This window comes from Gadus macrocephalus, chromosome 18, assembly GCF_031168955.1.
Source record: "Gadus macrocephalus chromosome 18, ASM3116895v1".
In the NCBI taxonomy this organism is placed as follows: domain Eukaryota; kingdom Metazoa; phylum Chordata; class Actinopteri; order Gadiformes; family Gadidae; genus Gadus; species Gadus macrocephalus.
The window spans coordinates 203,677-218,692 of NC_082399.1; the positions used below are offsets into that span (position 1 = coordinate 203,677).

Below are 15,016 nucleotides of genomic sequence, written 5' to 3' on the forward strand. Positions count from 1 at the left end.
TATAGTACTACTACATGGAATAAACTTGTCAGACGCATTCCTTCCTTCTTCACTTTTAATCGGATCATTATAAAAGATTTTGTTCTCACATATTTTGGACACGTATTTAGAATTCAACAATGTTGTTTGAATCATCACAAAACAGAACTACTGTACATATGAGACATTTTGAGCCAGTGAGTCAGTGAGAAAGATTGCACTGCCTTGTTTGCCTAGTTTGGCTCATCCTGAGACACTCATGCAGCATCTTATAGGTCATCGAGCAACGTGCCCTTGTTCTGATGGCATTCATATGAGAAAAGCTAGACTCATACGTATCGGTTGAGCCAAACATTGTCAGAATAAGTGATGCCAGTTTCTGATTGTGGGATGCTGATACTGGCTAGTATCACCGGCTACACACAGAAACCTGATTTGCATGCAACTACGTTTCTCCTTTATTTTATTTATTTTTTGCGGGCCAGAAAAAGATTAAGAGGGGCCGCATTTGGCCCACGGGCCGCTAGTTGAATAGGCCTGTTCTAGAGGGTGGGGGGTCTATAGTGGGTCCAGGTACGTGGGGGTCTATAGTGGGTCCAGGTAGGTGGGGGTCTACAGTGGGTCCAGGTACGTGGGGGTCTATAGTGGGTCCAGGTACGTGGGGGTCTATAGTGGGTCCAGGTAGGTGGGGGTCTACAGTGGGTCCAGGTACGTGGGGGTCTATAGTGGGTCCCTATCAACTATCCCATAGTCACCATCACAGTGATCTCCGGCACCCTGATTTTAAAACATCCGGAGTAAGAATGTTGCTATAAATAGATCATGTTGTTCTTGCGGAGCAAAGCACATGCTGCAGATGTAGTCGCACTATTTTGGACTCAAAGTCTATTTTAGGAGTCGAGAATTCAGATTAATATTCTTGCACCTGTGTAGAAGCAGGCGTGTTCTGGTTTGGACCGGTCCTATCTCACACTAGAAGATGGAATCTGATAAGGTTTCCATTCTGTGGTTCATTACCCGTCATGGAGCTTGTTTTCGTCACTATTGATTCTTTAACTATTGTTAAAGAATCGATTAACTATCCCTAACCCTAAGTCCAAATGTCCTAGGAGCAGGTTTCACTCTAGAGGCGTGTGACACTGACTACCTGTTGTCATTGCAGAAGTTCAACACCCCGTGGCGGGCGTTCTTCACCTCCATGCCCGTCTACGCCATCATCGTGGCCAACTTCTGCCGCAGCTGGACCTTCTACCTGCTCCTCATCAGCCAGCCCGCCTACTTTGAGGAGGTGTTTGGCTTCGAGATCAGCAAGGTGAGCCGGGTTAACCTGATGTTTACTAACCCTAACCAACCCTAACTAACCCAAACCTAATTTACCCAGACTTACCATAACTAACCCTAACTAACCCAGACTTACCCTTACTTACCATAACTAACCTTAACTAACCCTCTCTCACCTTACCTAACCCGACCCTAACTCACCCAGACTTCCCCTTACTAACCCTAACTAACCAAGACTGACCCTCACTTACCCTTACTAACCCTAAATAACCCATAACCCTAGTAAACAACAAGACCAAATAAAAGATCAAACCCAGGAGAGCAGCCAGTGGGGTAAACTACGAAGCGTGCTGAACATACCCAGGCTTTCTTGGGAAAACCTGGATTGACAAATACGCAACTCGCGATCAGAGTTAAATGGTACCATGAAGCTCACTTACGAGTCAATTTGTCAATCCCGGTTTTCCGCTTAATTTTCAATGCACGTTCCCGTGAAACAGGCGTTTATCGCGTCACTTTACTCACCTTTACAAAATGGATAGATTACGGGCAGTATATTTCACTCATGGGGAACAGATAGTCATAATGAACTCCTATGAGGAGTTCAAGAATCAGATAACAGCTAGGGGCAACACAGTTGCACATAATGAGGCTAGGGAGGCGTGCTGGCAAAATTGGCCGATCATGTGATTCGTAAGTAAAAAGATTCTGCATATTGTCTATAAAATAACTAAGCCAATTGCAGAATTGTTCGCCATTAATCCCAATAGAATGATGATGATTTCAAAATGCTAAAGCAAGGTCAAACCTGCTTTATTTTATAATTTAGGGAATTCACTTTAAATACACCCTATGTACGAAATGTATAGCATATGTTTTCAACTGTAGAGAGGTAGTGGAGGCGGCAAAGTGGATTAGTATCAACCCAGCGACCGGGGTTCTACTCTCGCCGGTCCATCGTCATTCCTTTTACCCCCAACCAGGAGGTGGTGCCAGCACGGCCTTGAGAACATGGGTTCAAGTTTGAAATAAGCATGAAAATATAATTCCATAACCTTTGGTGAATAAGTATTCCATATTGCATATATATGAACACATATGAACAGATATTAACAGATATGTACACATATGAACACATATGAACAGATATTAGGACATATGGACATATGAACAGATATGAACACGTATTAACACATATTAACACGTATTATACCACGGTCTGGGGGAATACTTGATTCTGATTGGCTGCAGGATGTGCATTAACCCCTGATATACAGACACCTGCTAAGTAGTTCCAGTCAAATTGTCTCATCAACCTTCAAAACGAGACCTGGTAAATTGTGAAAAATGCATTAAACTGTAATCAGAAAAACGCGGTTATATGCTATAGACCCTATAGTATCTGTGGTATAAAGGCTGGGACGAAATTCAAATTATAAATGCGTACACTTTATGTTGAAAGTATAGACCGTCGCGATTCCCATTGAAACGAATGGCGCAGTGATTCAGTCTTCAAAACGACAAAGCGTATATATGCAATAGACAGTAGAATATCTGTATAAAGGCTGGGACGAATCTATAAATATGTACAATGCATAACGTTAGCTCTCTGGCTCATAGCTGAGCAGACTAGAATACCTTCCGTTGCCAAGTCATAGCTAAGGTCCATCCTATTTACTGGAGGAGTAAACAACGTTTCCGTTGCATAAGAACCTGACGGGAGGGTAATGATTGTTCCAGGAATTAGTCAAACCCTCAGGCGTTACCAGGGAAACAAAGTCATGGCTTGTGAAAAACTTTTTATTTGGATTGTAAAACGAATTAAAAATATAAATGAATGGTCTTCACCGACGAGGTGTCCATTATCAGGAATTAATGGACGATGCGGAGGCCTTAGAACTGTCCGACGCGCAGCGGAGGATGGCTGCCTCTGCGAAGTCCGTTTTACATTCCAAATACAACAGATATTAATAGATATGAACACATGTGAACAGATATGAACACGTATTAGCACGTATTAATAGACATTAACATATATTAACGCATATGAACACATCTGGACAGGTAGGAACAGGTATTAACACGTATGAACACACATGAACACATGTGAACACGTGTCTTCATCTTCTTATTTCATTCTTATTTAAACCAGCAGTGGTCCCTGGAGATCCGGTCCCCACACAAGTTGCATTTATCTGAGTCTGTCTGCAGAGACATGAGACGTTGGTTCCTTTTGTTCTCTGAACCTCCTCTCCTCGTTGCCCTTCTCCCTCGATGAATACGTTTCTAAATGGACTTTAACCTGCGCTGCGTGTCTAGGTGGGCATCGTGTCAGCCCTCCCCCACCTCGTCATGACCATCATCGTACCAATCGGAGGGCAGCTGGCTGACTACCTGCGCACCAATCAGATCATGAGCACCACCAACGTCAGGAAGCTGATGAACTGTGGAGGTGAGACGCAGCAGTATTTATGTTCTCACCTGGTCTATTATCTATCTCATTACGTCTCTACATGTGGAAGATATTCAACTCTATTCATGTTCTCACTTGGTCTATTATCTATCTCATTATGTCTCTACGTGTACAGAGGACATGGAAGGTAGTCACCTCAGAAGGTTTTGGTGTAAAGGATGTGTTATTTTGGGCCGTGTGGCTCAGCGGCGCTCTGTCACATCCCGACTGACGTCTCCTTACTGTTCCTCTCACCGTGAACACATCCCGACTCACGTCTCCTAACGGTTCCTCTCACCGTGAACACATCCCGACTCACGTCTCCTTACTGTTCCTTTCACCGTGAACACATCCCGACTCACGTCTCCTAACTGTTCCTCTCACCGTGAACACATCCCGACTCACGTCTCCTAACTGTTCCTCTCACCGTGAACACATCCCGACTCACGTCTCCTTACTGTTCCTCTCACCGTGAACACATCCCGACTCACGTCTCCTTACTGTTCCTCTCACCGTGAACACATCCCGACTCACGTCTCCTTATGGTTCCTCTCACCGTGAACACATCCCGACTCACGTCTCCTTACTGTTCCTCTCACCGTGAACACATCCCGACTCACGTCTCCTTATGGTTCCTCTCACCGTGAACACATCCCGACTCACGTCTCCTTATGGTTCCTCTCACCGTGAACACATCCCGACTCACGTCTCCTTACTGTTCCTCTCACAGTGAACACATCCCGACTCACGTCTCCTTATGGTTCCTCTCACCGTGAACACATCCCGACTCACGTCTCCTTACTGTTCCTCTCACCGTGAACACATCCCGACTCACGTCTCCTTACTGTTCCTCTCACAGTGAACACATCCCGACTCACGTCTCCTTATGGTTCCTCTCACCGTGAACACATCCCGACTCACGTCTCCTAACTGTTCCTCTCACCGTGAACACATCCCGACTCACGTCTCCTAACTGTTCCTCTCACCGTGAACACATCCCGACTCACGTCTCCTTACTGTTCCTCTCACCGTGAACACAACCCGACTCTCTGGAGAGGTGTCACGAGGAGCCCAGAGCTTAACATCTGATCATTAGCAGAGATCACTGTGAGCTTCAGTCAGCCAGTTCTCTCAGCCTCTCGCGTTCCCCGGACTGTTCCTGCTCCACAGATCGATGGGGCTGAGGTAACCCGAGAGGCTTGCAGAGCATCGTATCGAACGCAGCCAACAGTAGCCCGGGGCTCAGCGATAAGAATAGACCGAGCTTCATTATGGGTGCATAGTGTTGAAGTCCCCACAACTGCCTCAACTCTGGGTTCTACCTCTGGGTTCTCCCTCTGGGTTCTACCTCTGGGTTCTACCTCTGGGTTCTACCTCTGGGTTCTATCTCTGGGTTCTATCTCTGGGTTCTACCTCTGGGTTCTACCTCTGGGTTCTCACTCTGGGTTCTACCTCTGGGTTCTACCTCTGGGTTCTATCTCTGGGTTCTATCTCTGGGTTCTACCTCTGGGTTCTACCTCTGGGTTCTCCCTCTGGGTTCTCCCTCTGGGTTCTACCTCTGGGTTCTACCTCTGGGTTCTATCTCTGGGTTCCCAGCAGGGTTGGACCCACAGCGGGAGGGCTCTGGGTACCCAGCGGGGTTGGACCCACAGCGGGAGGGCTCTGGGTTCCCAGCGGGGTTGGACCCACAGCGGGAGGGCTCTGGGTTCCCAGCAGGGTTGGACCCACAGCGGGAGGGCTCTGGGTACCCAGCGGGGTTGGACCCACAGCGGGAGGGCTCTGGGTTCCCAGCGGGGTTGGACCCACAGCGGGAGGGCTCTGGGTACCCAGCGGGGTTGGACCCACAGCGGGAGGGCTCTGGGTTCCCAGCGGGGTTGGACCCACAGCGGGAGGGCTCTGGGTACCCAGCGGGGTTGGACCCACAGCGGGAGGGCTCTGGGTTCCCAGCGGGGTTGGACCCACAGCGGGAGGGCTCTGGGTACCCAGCGGGGTTGGACCCACAGCGGGAGGGCTCTGGGTACCCAGCGGGGTTGGACCCACAGCGGGAGGGCTCTGGGTCTGAGACGTGGTCTGGGTTCGACTGAACGGACGGTAGTGAAGGGCCGGCGCTCTGGAGGAGGTTGACCCCTGACCTACGACCTACCGTCCTCCCCCCAGGCTTCGGCATGGAGGCCACCTTTCTGCTGGTGGTGGGCTTCTCCCACACCAAGGTGGTGGCCATCAGCTTCCTGGTGCTGGCCGTGGGCTTCTCCGGCTTCGCCATCTCAGGTGAGAGGCTGTGGGCGTGGCCGCCCCCCCCCCCCCCCCCCCCCCCCCCCCCTTCTGATCAACTTACAAAATAAGTAAAACGGTATATATTAAGTGATTATATTATTATACAATTATATGGACGAAAATAAACCACAAAGACTACAGACAGATAATAACTAAAAATACATCAATTCTACATTCAGAGTTAGCTTTCCTTTGAGGAGAAGGTCGCTGACAGCCTGATCCTCTGAGGGCTCCCGTCTCCCTCAGGGAGGCAGGAGCTAGAGGACCAGAGAACCCCAGACCGTCTGACCCTAACCCCCTCCTGCCCGGCAGGGTTCAACGTGAACCACCTGGACATCGCCCCGCGCTACGCCAGCATCCTGATGGGCATCTCCAACGGCGTGGGCACGCTGTCGGGCATGGTGTGCCCCCTGATCGTAGGCGCCATGACCAAGCATAAGGTGAGGGTTGGCCCCCTACCCCCTACCCCCTAGCCCCTAGCCCCCTAGCCCCCTACCCCCTACCCCCCTACCCCGTAGCCCCCTACCTCCTAGCCCCTAGCCCCCTAGCCCCCTACCCCCCCTACCCCGTAGCCCCCTACCCCCTAGCCCCCTACCCCCTAGCCCCCTAGCCCCCTACCCCCTACCCCCCCTAGCCCCCTAGCCCCCTAGCCCCCTACCCCCTACCCCCTAGCCCCTAGCCCCCTAGCCCCCTAGCCCCTAGCCCCCCTACCTCCTAGCCCCTAGCCCCCTAGCCCCCTACCCCCCCTACCCCGTAGCCCCCTACCCCCTAGCCCCCTACCCCCCCTACCCCCTAGCCCCCTAGCCCCCTAGCCCCTAGCCCCCCTACCCCGTAGCCCCCTACCTCCTAGCCCCTAGCCCCCTAGCCCCCCTACCCCCTAGCCCCTAGCCCCCTAGCCCCCTACCCCCTACCCCCCTACCCCGTAGCCCCCTACCTCCTAGCCCCTAGCCCCCTAGCCCCTAGCCCCCTAGCCCCCTACCCCCTACCCCCCTACCCCGTAGCCCCCTACCTCCTAGCCCCTAGCCCCCTAGCCCCCTACCCCCCCTACCCCCTATCCCCTACCCCCCTACCCCGTAGCCCCCTACCTCCTAGCCCCTAGCCCCCTAGCCCCCTACCCCCCCTACCCCGTAGCCCCCTACCCCCTAGCCCCCTACCCCCCCTACCCCCTAGCCCCTAGCCCCCTAGCCCCCTACCCCCTACCCCCCCTACCCCGTAGCCCCCTACCTCCTAGCCCCTAGCCCCCTAGCCCCCTACCCCCCCTACCCCCTAGCCCCTAGCCCCCTAGCCCCCTACCCCCTACCCCCCCTACCCCATAGCCCCCTACCTCCTAGCCCCTAGCCCCCTAGCCCCCTACCCCCCCTACCCCGTAGCCCCCTACCCCCTAGCCCCCTACCCCCTAGCCCCCTAGCCCCCTAGCCCCCTAGCCCCCTAGCCCCCTACCCCCCCTAGCCCCCTAGCCCCCTAGCCCCCTACCCCCCCTACCCCCTAGCCCCCTAGCCCCCTAGCCCCCTACCCCCTACCCCCCCTACCCCCTAGCCCCCTAGCCCCCTACCCCCCCTACCCCCTACCTCCTACCCCCTAGCCCCTCGCCCCCCTACCCCCCCTACCCCCTAGCCCCTACCCCCTAGCCCCTACCCCCCCTACCCCCTAGCCCCCTAGCCCCTAGCCCCCCTACCCCCTAGCCCCCTAGCCCCTAGCCCCCTAGCCCCTACCCCCCCTACCCCCTAGCCCCCTAGCCAGAGATACAGAGATACTGTATCCATACAGTATCTCTGTATGGATGGGCTAGGGTTACGTTGTGTAGGGGACAGTATCTCTGTATGGATGGGCTAGGGTTACGTTGTGTAGGGGACAGTATCTCTGTATGGATGGGCTAGGGTTACGTTGTGTAGGGGACAGTATCTCTGTATGGGCTAGGGTTACGTTGTGTAGGGGACAGTATCTCTGTATGGGCTAGGGTTACGTTGTGTAGGGGACAGTATCTCTGTATGGGTTAGGGTTACGTTGTGTAGGGGACAGTATCTCTGTATGGGTTAGGGTTACGTTGTGTAGGGGACAGTATCTCTGTATGGATGGGCTAGGGTTACGTTGTGTAGGGGACAGTATCTCTGTATGGGCTAGGGTTACGTTGTGTAGGGGACAGTATCTCTGTATGGATGGGCTAGGGTTACGTTGTGTAGGGGACAGTATCTCTGTATGGGCTAGGGTTACGTTGTGTAGGGGACAGTATCTCTGTATGGGCTAGGGTTACGTTGTGTAGGGGACAGTATCTCTGTATGGATGGCTTCATAAATGAGGCGTTAATGTGTTCCAGATAATAGATAACACTAGTGATGAGTCTTGAACCAGCCTAGCTTCTCCTCAGTCTTTCTAACGGAGCCCCCCCCCCTCTTGCCTTGGCCCCTGCGGACCCTCCGGTCGCACCCCCAGACCCGGCAGGAGTGGCAGGGGGTGTTCCTCATCGCCTCCATGGTCCACTACGGCGGGGTCATCTTCTACGGTGAGTGTGCCGCCGCCCACTGGGAACACATCTCCTGAACCAGTTCACCATCAGTGTTCAGGAGTCATAGTAATAGTTATAGTAATAGTTATAGTAATAGTAATTAGTAATAGTAGGACGTGCTGCAATATATCACAGCGTAAATGCAGAGGAAAGACCAGCAAGCAACTTCCTCCTCTTCGTAGTCGTTTAGACGCAGATAGCCCATATCCCATAGCACCTAGCACCTAGCACCTAGCCCATAGCACCTAGCACGTAGCACATAGCCCATAGCCCATAGCCCATAGCACCTAGCACCTAGCCCATAGCACCTAGCACATAGCACCTAGCCCATAACACCTAGCACCTAGCCCATAGCACCTAGCACGTAGCACCTAGCACGTAGCACATAGCCCATAGCCCATAGCACCTAGCCCATAGCACATAGCACCTAGCCCATAACACCTAGCACCTAGCAGCTAGCCCATAGCACGTAGCACATAGCACCTAGCCCATAGCACCTAGCCCATAACACCTAGCACCTAGCACGTAGCACGTAGCACCTAGCCCATAGCACCTAGCACATAGCCCATAGCCCATAGCACCTAGCCCATAGCACATAGCACCTAGCCCATAGCACATAGCCCATAGCACGTAGCCCATAGCACATAGCACGTAGCCCATAGCACATAGCACCTAGCACGTAGCACATAGCCCATAGCACCTAGCCCATAGCACCTAGCACATAGCACCTAGCCCATAACACCTAGCACATAGCACCTAGCACATAGCACCTAGCACGTAGCACCTAGCACATAGCACCTAGCACATAGCCCCTAGCACCTAGCACATAGCCCATAGCCCATAGCACATAACCCATAGCACGTAGCCCATAGCACATAGCACATAGCACGTAGCCCATAGCACATAGCACGTAGCCCATAGCACATAGCACATAGCACGTAGCCCATAGCACATAGCACCTAGCACATAGCCCATAGCCCATAGCACGTAGCCCATAGCACATAGCACATAGCACGTAGCCCATAGCACATAGCACGTAGCACATAGCACGTAGCCCATAGCACATAGCACCTAGCCCATAGCACATAGCCCATAGCACCTAGCCCATAGCACATAGCACCTAGCCCATAGCACATAGCCCATAGCACGTAGCCCATAGCACATAGCACGTAGCCCATAGCACATAGCCCATAGCACGTAGCCCATAGCACATAGCACGTAGCCCATAGCACATAGCCCATAGCACGTAGCCCATAGCACATAGCACGTAGCCCATAGCACATAGCACGTAGCATACAGCACATAGCTCATAGCACGTAGCAAATAGCACGTAGCTCATAGCATGTAGCACATAGCACATAGTACTCTAAAGTGTTGTCCCGACCGCTACCCCTGACCCCTGACCACCGACCCCTGACCCCTGCCCCCCTGCCCCCCGACCCCTGACCCCTGACCACCGACCCCTGACCACCGACCCCTGACCCCTGACCCCTGCCCCCCTGCCCCCCGACCCCTGCCCCCTGACCCCTGACCCCTGACCCCTGCCGCCCCCGCTCCGCAGGCCTGTTCGCGTCGGGGGAGAAGCAGTGGTGGGCCGAGCCCGAGACGCTCAGCGACGAGAAGTGCGGGATCCTGGACGAAGACGAGCTGGGCAACGAGACGGAGGAGCTGTACCGCTCCACGGGGGGGTACGGAGCCACCAGCCAGGGAGGGGCCGACCCCAACGGGGGGGCAGCGGGGGGGGCAGGAGGGGGAGGAGCCGGAGGGGGATGGGTGTCGGACTGGGACAAGACTGAGGAGTACGTCCAGCCGGCAGGAACCAATAACTTCCTGTATGGCGACGAACCGGAGGAGCTCAGATGAGGAGGAGGAGGAGGAGGAGCAGAAGCAGCTCTGTGGACGGTTGGAGTAGCAGCACAGGAGGCGGGGGATGATGGTGCTGGCGGTGCTGGTTGGAGCAGGAGGTGCTGGTTGGAGGCGTCCGACTGCAATGTTAAAGTGAACTCTTATCAATTAATAAATCAATAAATAATCAATGTGGTCAGAGACTAATGACGACAGGTTAGTGGAAGGGCGCGTGTGTGGTCATGTTGCCGTGTGTTCATAAGTGTGTGTTGGTGTTCATGTTTGTGTGTGTGTTCCTGTGGCAGTGTATGTTCGTGTGTGTGTGTGTGTGTGTGTTCATGTCGGTGTGTGCTTTGTTTTTGTGTGCGACGGCGGATCCTGTTGAGCCCAAAAGCCTCCCGGTAACGCCAGATTAACTTCTCCATTTGGGGTTGGGTTAACTTTTAAGATGCGTAGTTACGTTATGATCCATTTATTTTATGTTCTGTTTTTATTCAAAGGGTTTTTAGTGATATTCAAATCTTTCAGGTAACTAAACAGTAGGCAGAAATTAGGTCTCAGTTAGCTAAGACCACTTTTATCACTTAAACTATAACCTAATAATCTGCAGACTTTGAGGATTTGAACGTGTGCCAATACGAATGACTGGGGTTGTGGTATTGGTTGTGTTTAAAGGCTTACAGAAGAAAGTCCTTAACACCCACAGAGTTCATTCATATATATTGTTTCATGTCCGAGCAAGTCCATGCAACAAAGAGTAGCTGCACATGCTAGCCCCCCCTGCCCCCCCCGGCCCCCCTGGTCCCCCCTGGCCCCCCTGGTCCCCCCGGCCCCCCCTGCCCCCCTGGTCCCCCCGGCCCCCCCGGCCCCCCCTGGTCCCCCCGGTCCCCCCTGGTCCCCCCGGCCCCCCCCAGGTCCCCCCGGTCCCCCTGGTCCCCCCGGCCCCCCCCAGGTCCCCCCGGTCCCCCTGGTCCCCCCGGCCCCCCTGGTCCCCCCGGTCCCCCCGGCCCCCCCTGCCCCCCCCAGGTCCCCCCGGTCCCCCCGGTCCCCCTGGTCCCCCCGGTCCCCCTGGCCCCCCCGGTCCCCCTGGTCCCCCCGGCCCCCCTGGTCCCCCCGGTCCCCCCGGTCCCCCCGGTCCCCCTGGTCCCCCTGGTCCCCCCGGTCCCCCCGGCCCCCCTGGTCCCCCCGGCCCCCCCTGCCCCCCCTGGTCCCCCCTGGTCCCCCCTGCCCCCCTGGTCCCCCCGGTCCCCCTGGTCCCCCCGGTCCCCCCGGCCCCCCCTGGCCCCCCCTGGTCCCCCCGGCCCCCCCCGCTGTCTGTCAGTTCATCGGGTCCACGCTCTGAGACGGGAGCCGAGGCTCCTCTACGAGGCTCCTCTAGGAGGCTACTCTACCAGGCTCCTACGAGGCTCCTCTAGGAGGCTCCTCTAGGAGGCTCCTGTCTCTGATAGAGGAAGGAGCCTCAGCTCCCCTCTCAGATCTGCTATCACGTGTCGATCAGAGAATCCTTTAGACCAGCAGGACTCTGATGAGACGGGCGTGGTGCGGGCGCCATTTATTTTGTATATATATATACATATATATATGTATATATATATACATATATATATGTATATATACATATATATATAGTATTTATCTGTTTTTCTGTCATATATATATAGGATCTTCTGTGAAAAACAAGGCTTCTATGTAGAAAGCCACCAGTAGTGTAAAGTTTTAACCTCACAATAAATAAGAAGCTAACTTAACGTTGGCAGGTGTTCACCGTAGTGATGGCTTCTCTCTAGAAATTTGAAACAAAGTTTGCGGACTCCAAAGGGATGAGAAGGCGATCTGGATATTGGGTTGCAGTGACTCAGCATTTAACACGAAGTGATGCTGCGTTCTCGGACAGCAAAAGAGAGACATCACATGAGACAGAGGCAGAGAGGGAGACAGAGAGAGAGGTAGAGAGAGGCAGAGAGGGAGGCAGAGAGAGAGGCAGAGAGGAGAAAGAGAGGGAGACAGAGAGAGAGAGAGGTAGAGAGGAGAAAGAGAGGGAGACAGAGAGAAAGGTAGAGAGAGGCAGAGAGGGAGACAGAGAGAGAGGCAGAGAGAGAGGTAGAGAGGAGAAAGAGAGGGAGACAGTGAGAGGCAGAGAGGAGAAAGAGAGGGAGACAGAGAGAGGCAGAGAGGAGAAAGAGAGGGAGACAGAGAAAGAGGTAGAGAGGAGAAAGAGAGGGAGACAGAGAGAGGTAGAGAGGAGAAAGAGAGGGAGACAGAGAGAGGCAGAGAGGAGAAAGAGAGGGAGACGGAGAGAGGCAGAGAGGAGAAAGAGACAGAGGTAGAGAGGAGACAGAGAGAGAGGTAGAGAGGAGAAAGAGAGGGAGGTAGAGAGGAGAAAGAGAGGGAGACAGAGAGAGGCAGAGAGGAGAAAGAGAGGGAGGCAGAGAGAGAGGTAGAGAGGAGAAAGAGGGAGACAGAGAGGGATGTAGAGAGGGAGACAGAGAGGCAGGAGGAGGTAGAGAGGGAGACAGAGAGAGGCAGGGAGGAGGTAGAGAGGGAGGTACAGAGAGGCAGAGAGGAGAAAGAGAGGGAGGCAGGGAGCGAGAAAGAGAGGGAACCAAGTCCAAATAAAAATGAAGCAGAATTCACCCTGCCAGCCACCAACATAGTGGGTTCACGGTCATTTCTATGTCCACATGCGGGCGTCAGTAAATGTGTGTGTGCGTGTGTTTGTGTGTTAAATGGTTGTTATCCATGTGTTAGGGTCGCGGGGCCACGTGCTGGGTCCCAGTTCAGCCCCAGTTATTCCCAGTTCTGCCCCAGTGGTTCCCAGTGTATAATAAGAGACGATTCTTACTGGTTTCACTGTTTCTTCTTCATTTATTTTTATTTATTTATTTATTTTTGGTCACCAATGTATATTGATAAAAGAAGTTTGTGGAAACTGATCTTGTCTAATAAAAGGTAGAGATGATAAACGTTGTGTGTTGTCAGCAGGAGACTCAACGTCTGCCCTGATTGGACGGCTCGGGTTTCTCTGCCTGCCTGGGCTGCCAGGCAACGCATCGATCGCTGCTAACGGAGACACACAGAACCGAAGAACACATGGAACCCGAACAGTAGAACACACGGAACCGGATCAGTAGAACACACGGAACCGGAGAACACACGGAACCCGAACAGTCTAACACACGGAACCGGATCAGTAGAACACACGCAACCGGAACAGTAGAACACACAGAATCTGAAAACACGTGGAACCGGAACAGTAGAACACACAGAACTGGAACCGGAGAACAAGCGGATCAAGAGAACACATGGAACCAGAGAACACATGGAACTGGAACAAACGGAACCGGAGAACAACCAGAACCGGAACACATTGAACCCCAACAAACCGGAACAGGGGAACCCACGGAGCCGGAACCGGATGGGACTTTTTGATCATATCTTCGTTAGGGTTCGTTAGTGTTAGACTAGGGTCATGGTTAGTGTTAGACCAGGGTCATGGTTAGTGTTAGTCCAGGGTTAGGGTTTCGTGTTAGTCCAGGGTTAGGGTTTGTGTTAGACCAGGGTTAGGGTAAGTGTTAGACCAGGGTTAGGGTAAGTGTTAGACCAGGGTTAGGGTAAGTGTTAGACCAGGGTTAGGGTAAGTGTTAGACCAGGGTTAGGGTAAGTGTTAGACCAGGGTTAGGGTAAGTGTTAGACCAGGGTTAGGGTAAGTGTTAGACCAGGGTTAGGGTAAGTGTTAGACCAGGGTTAGGGTAAGTGTTAGACCAGGGTTAGGGTAAGTGTTAGACCAGGGTTAGGGTAATGCTAGGGGGGACTCTGAGCAGTTTAAAACAGGATTTAATAGGCCTAATACATTTTCGGCATCTTAACACTTTACTCAAAATAAACCATCACAACATTTAACAATTCGTTAGAGAAGAAAATATGGAGATATTTTTACAATTCGGATGGACAAAAACTCTGATGTTTCTAAACAGAGGGTACTAAACAGATGTTGTAGAACCTGTAACTCGTCTCATCCGGCACAAACAGGGTGACTGCTGCCCTCTGCTGGAGCCTTCTTAGAATCGTCCACTTCGTCAAGTATCACAAAGTATGATACTATCATCATTCATGTTATCATTGATAAAACGAACAGGAACAAACACCTATTATTATGTTAATCATATTAACACAAGAACCCAGATCTGATATTTTATGTTCTCAAGTATTATGTTTGGAGCGGAGTAGCGTCAAGGTTCTACTGCAAAAGAATTCACGGAGATTTCTAGAAATATTCAGATAAATATAATAATTAATCAACTGATCAACTGATAATACCTAAAATAACTCGCATATTTGATTCTTTAAATGATCACTTACTCTAAATTGTCGCAGATGAGCCGTCCCTGTCTCCAGTTACCTGTAATGGCCACTAGAGATCAACAATGCATTGATCTGTCGGCCATCTGGCATTATGAAGTATATATTTCTAAAGAAGCAGAAATCTTGAACAGAGTTCTGTTATACATTCTCCCTGGGGTTAATATTTAACAGTGAATATCACAAAAAAAATTTAATTTGCTCTGTACATTTGAAGTACCGTCTTTAACATGCTACTTATCCTAATAACATAAATAACATCTTAACTTCTCAATATTATACAAAAAAATTGATCATCTTAACATCTCCAAATTGTATATATA

The 15,016-nt window shown here is 52.3% G+C and overlaps 1 protein-coding gene and 1 long non-coding RNA gene across 11 annotated transcripts in view; both read left to right on the plus strand.

Annotated features, from left to right (window-relative positions):
- The window catches only part of LOC132446355 (vesicular glutamate transporter 1-like), a 28,427-nt gene extending 17,300 nt beyond the window's left edge, over positions 1-11,127 (plus strand). The window contains exons 8-13 of the mRNA XM_060036611.1: positions 1,142-1,291; positions 3,580-3,712; positions 5,870-5,980; positions 6,299-6,426; positions 8,417-8,486; positions 10,051-11,127. Of these exons, the coding sequence (XP_059892594.1) occupies positions 1,142-1,291; positions 3,580-3,712; positions 5,870-5,980; positions 6,299-6,426; positions 8,417-8,486; positions 10,051-10,352 (894 nt within the window). The 3' untranslated portion in view covers positions 10,353-11,127. The remainder of the gene's footprint in view (positions 1-1,141; positions 1,292-3,579; positions 3,713-5,869; positions 5,981-6,298; positions 6,427-8,416; positions 8,487-10,050) is intronic.
- A 1,181-nt stretch (positions 11,128-12,308) lies between these two features.
- On the plus strand, positions 12,309-13,297 carry LOC132446477 (uncharacterized). 10 transcript variants are annotated; one of them, XR_009522860.1, is made up of 4 exons: positions 12,309-12,353; positions 12,405-12,568; positions 12,692-12,771; positions 12,855-13,297. It is a non-coding gene; the product is annotated as an uncharacterized LOC132446477 (long non-coding RNA). The 10 variants fall into 10 exon arrangements; XR_009522868.1 differs by having other exon boundaries at positions 12,310-12,353; positions 12,540-12,568; XR_009522863.1 differs by having other exon boundaries at positions 12,311-12,388; positions 12,429-12,568.
- The last annotated feature ends 1,719 nt before the right edge of the window (positions 13,298-15,016 follow it).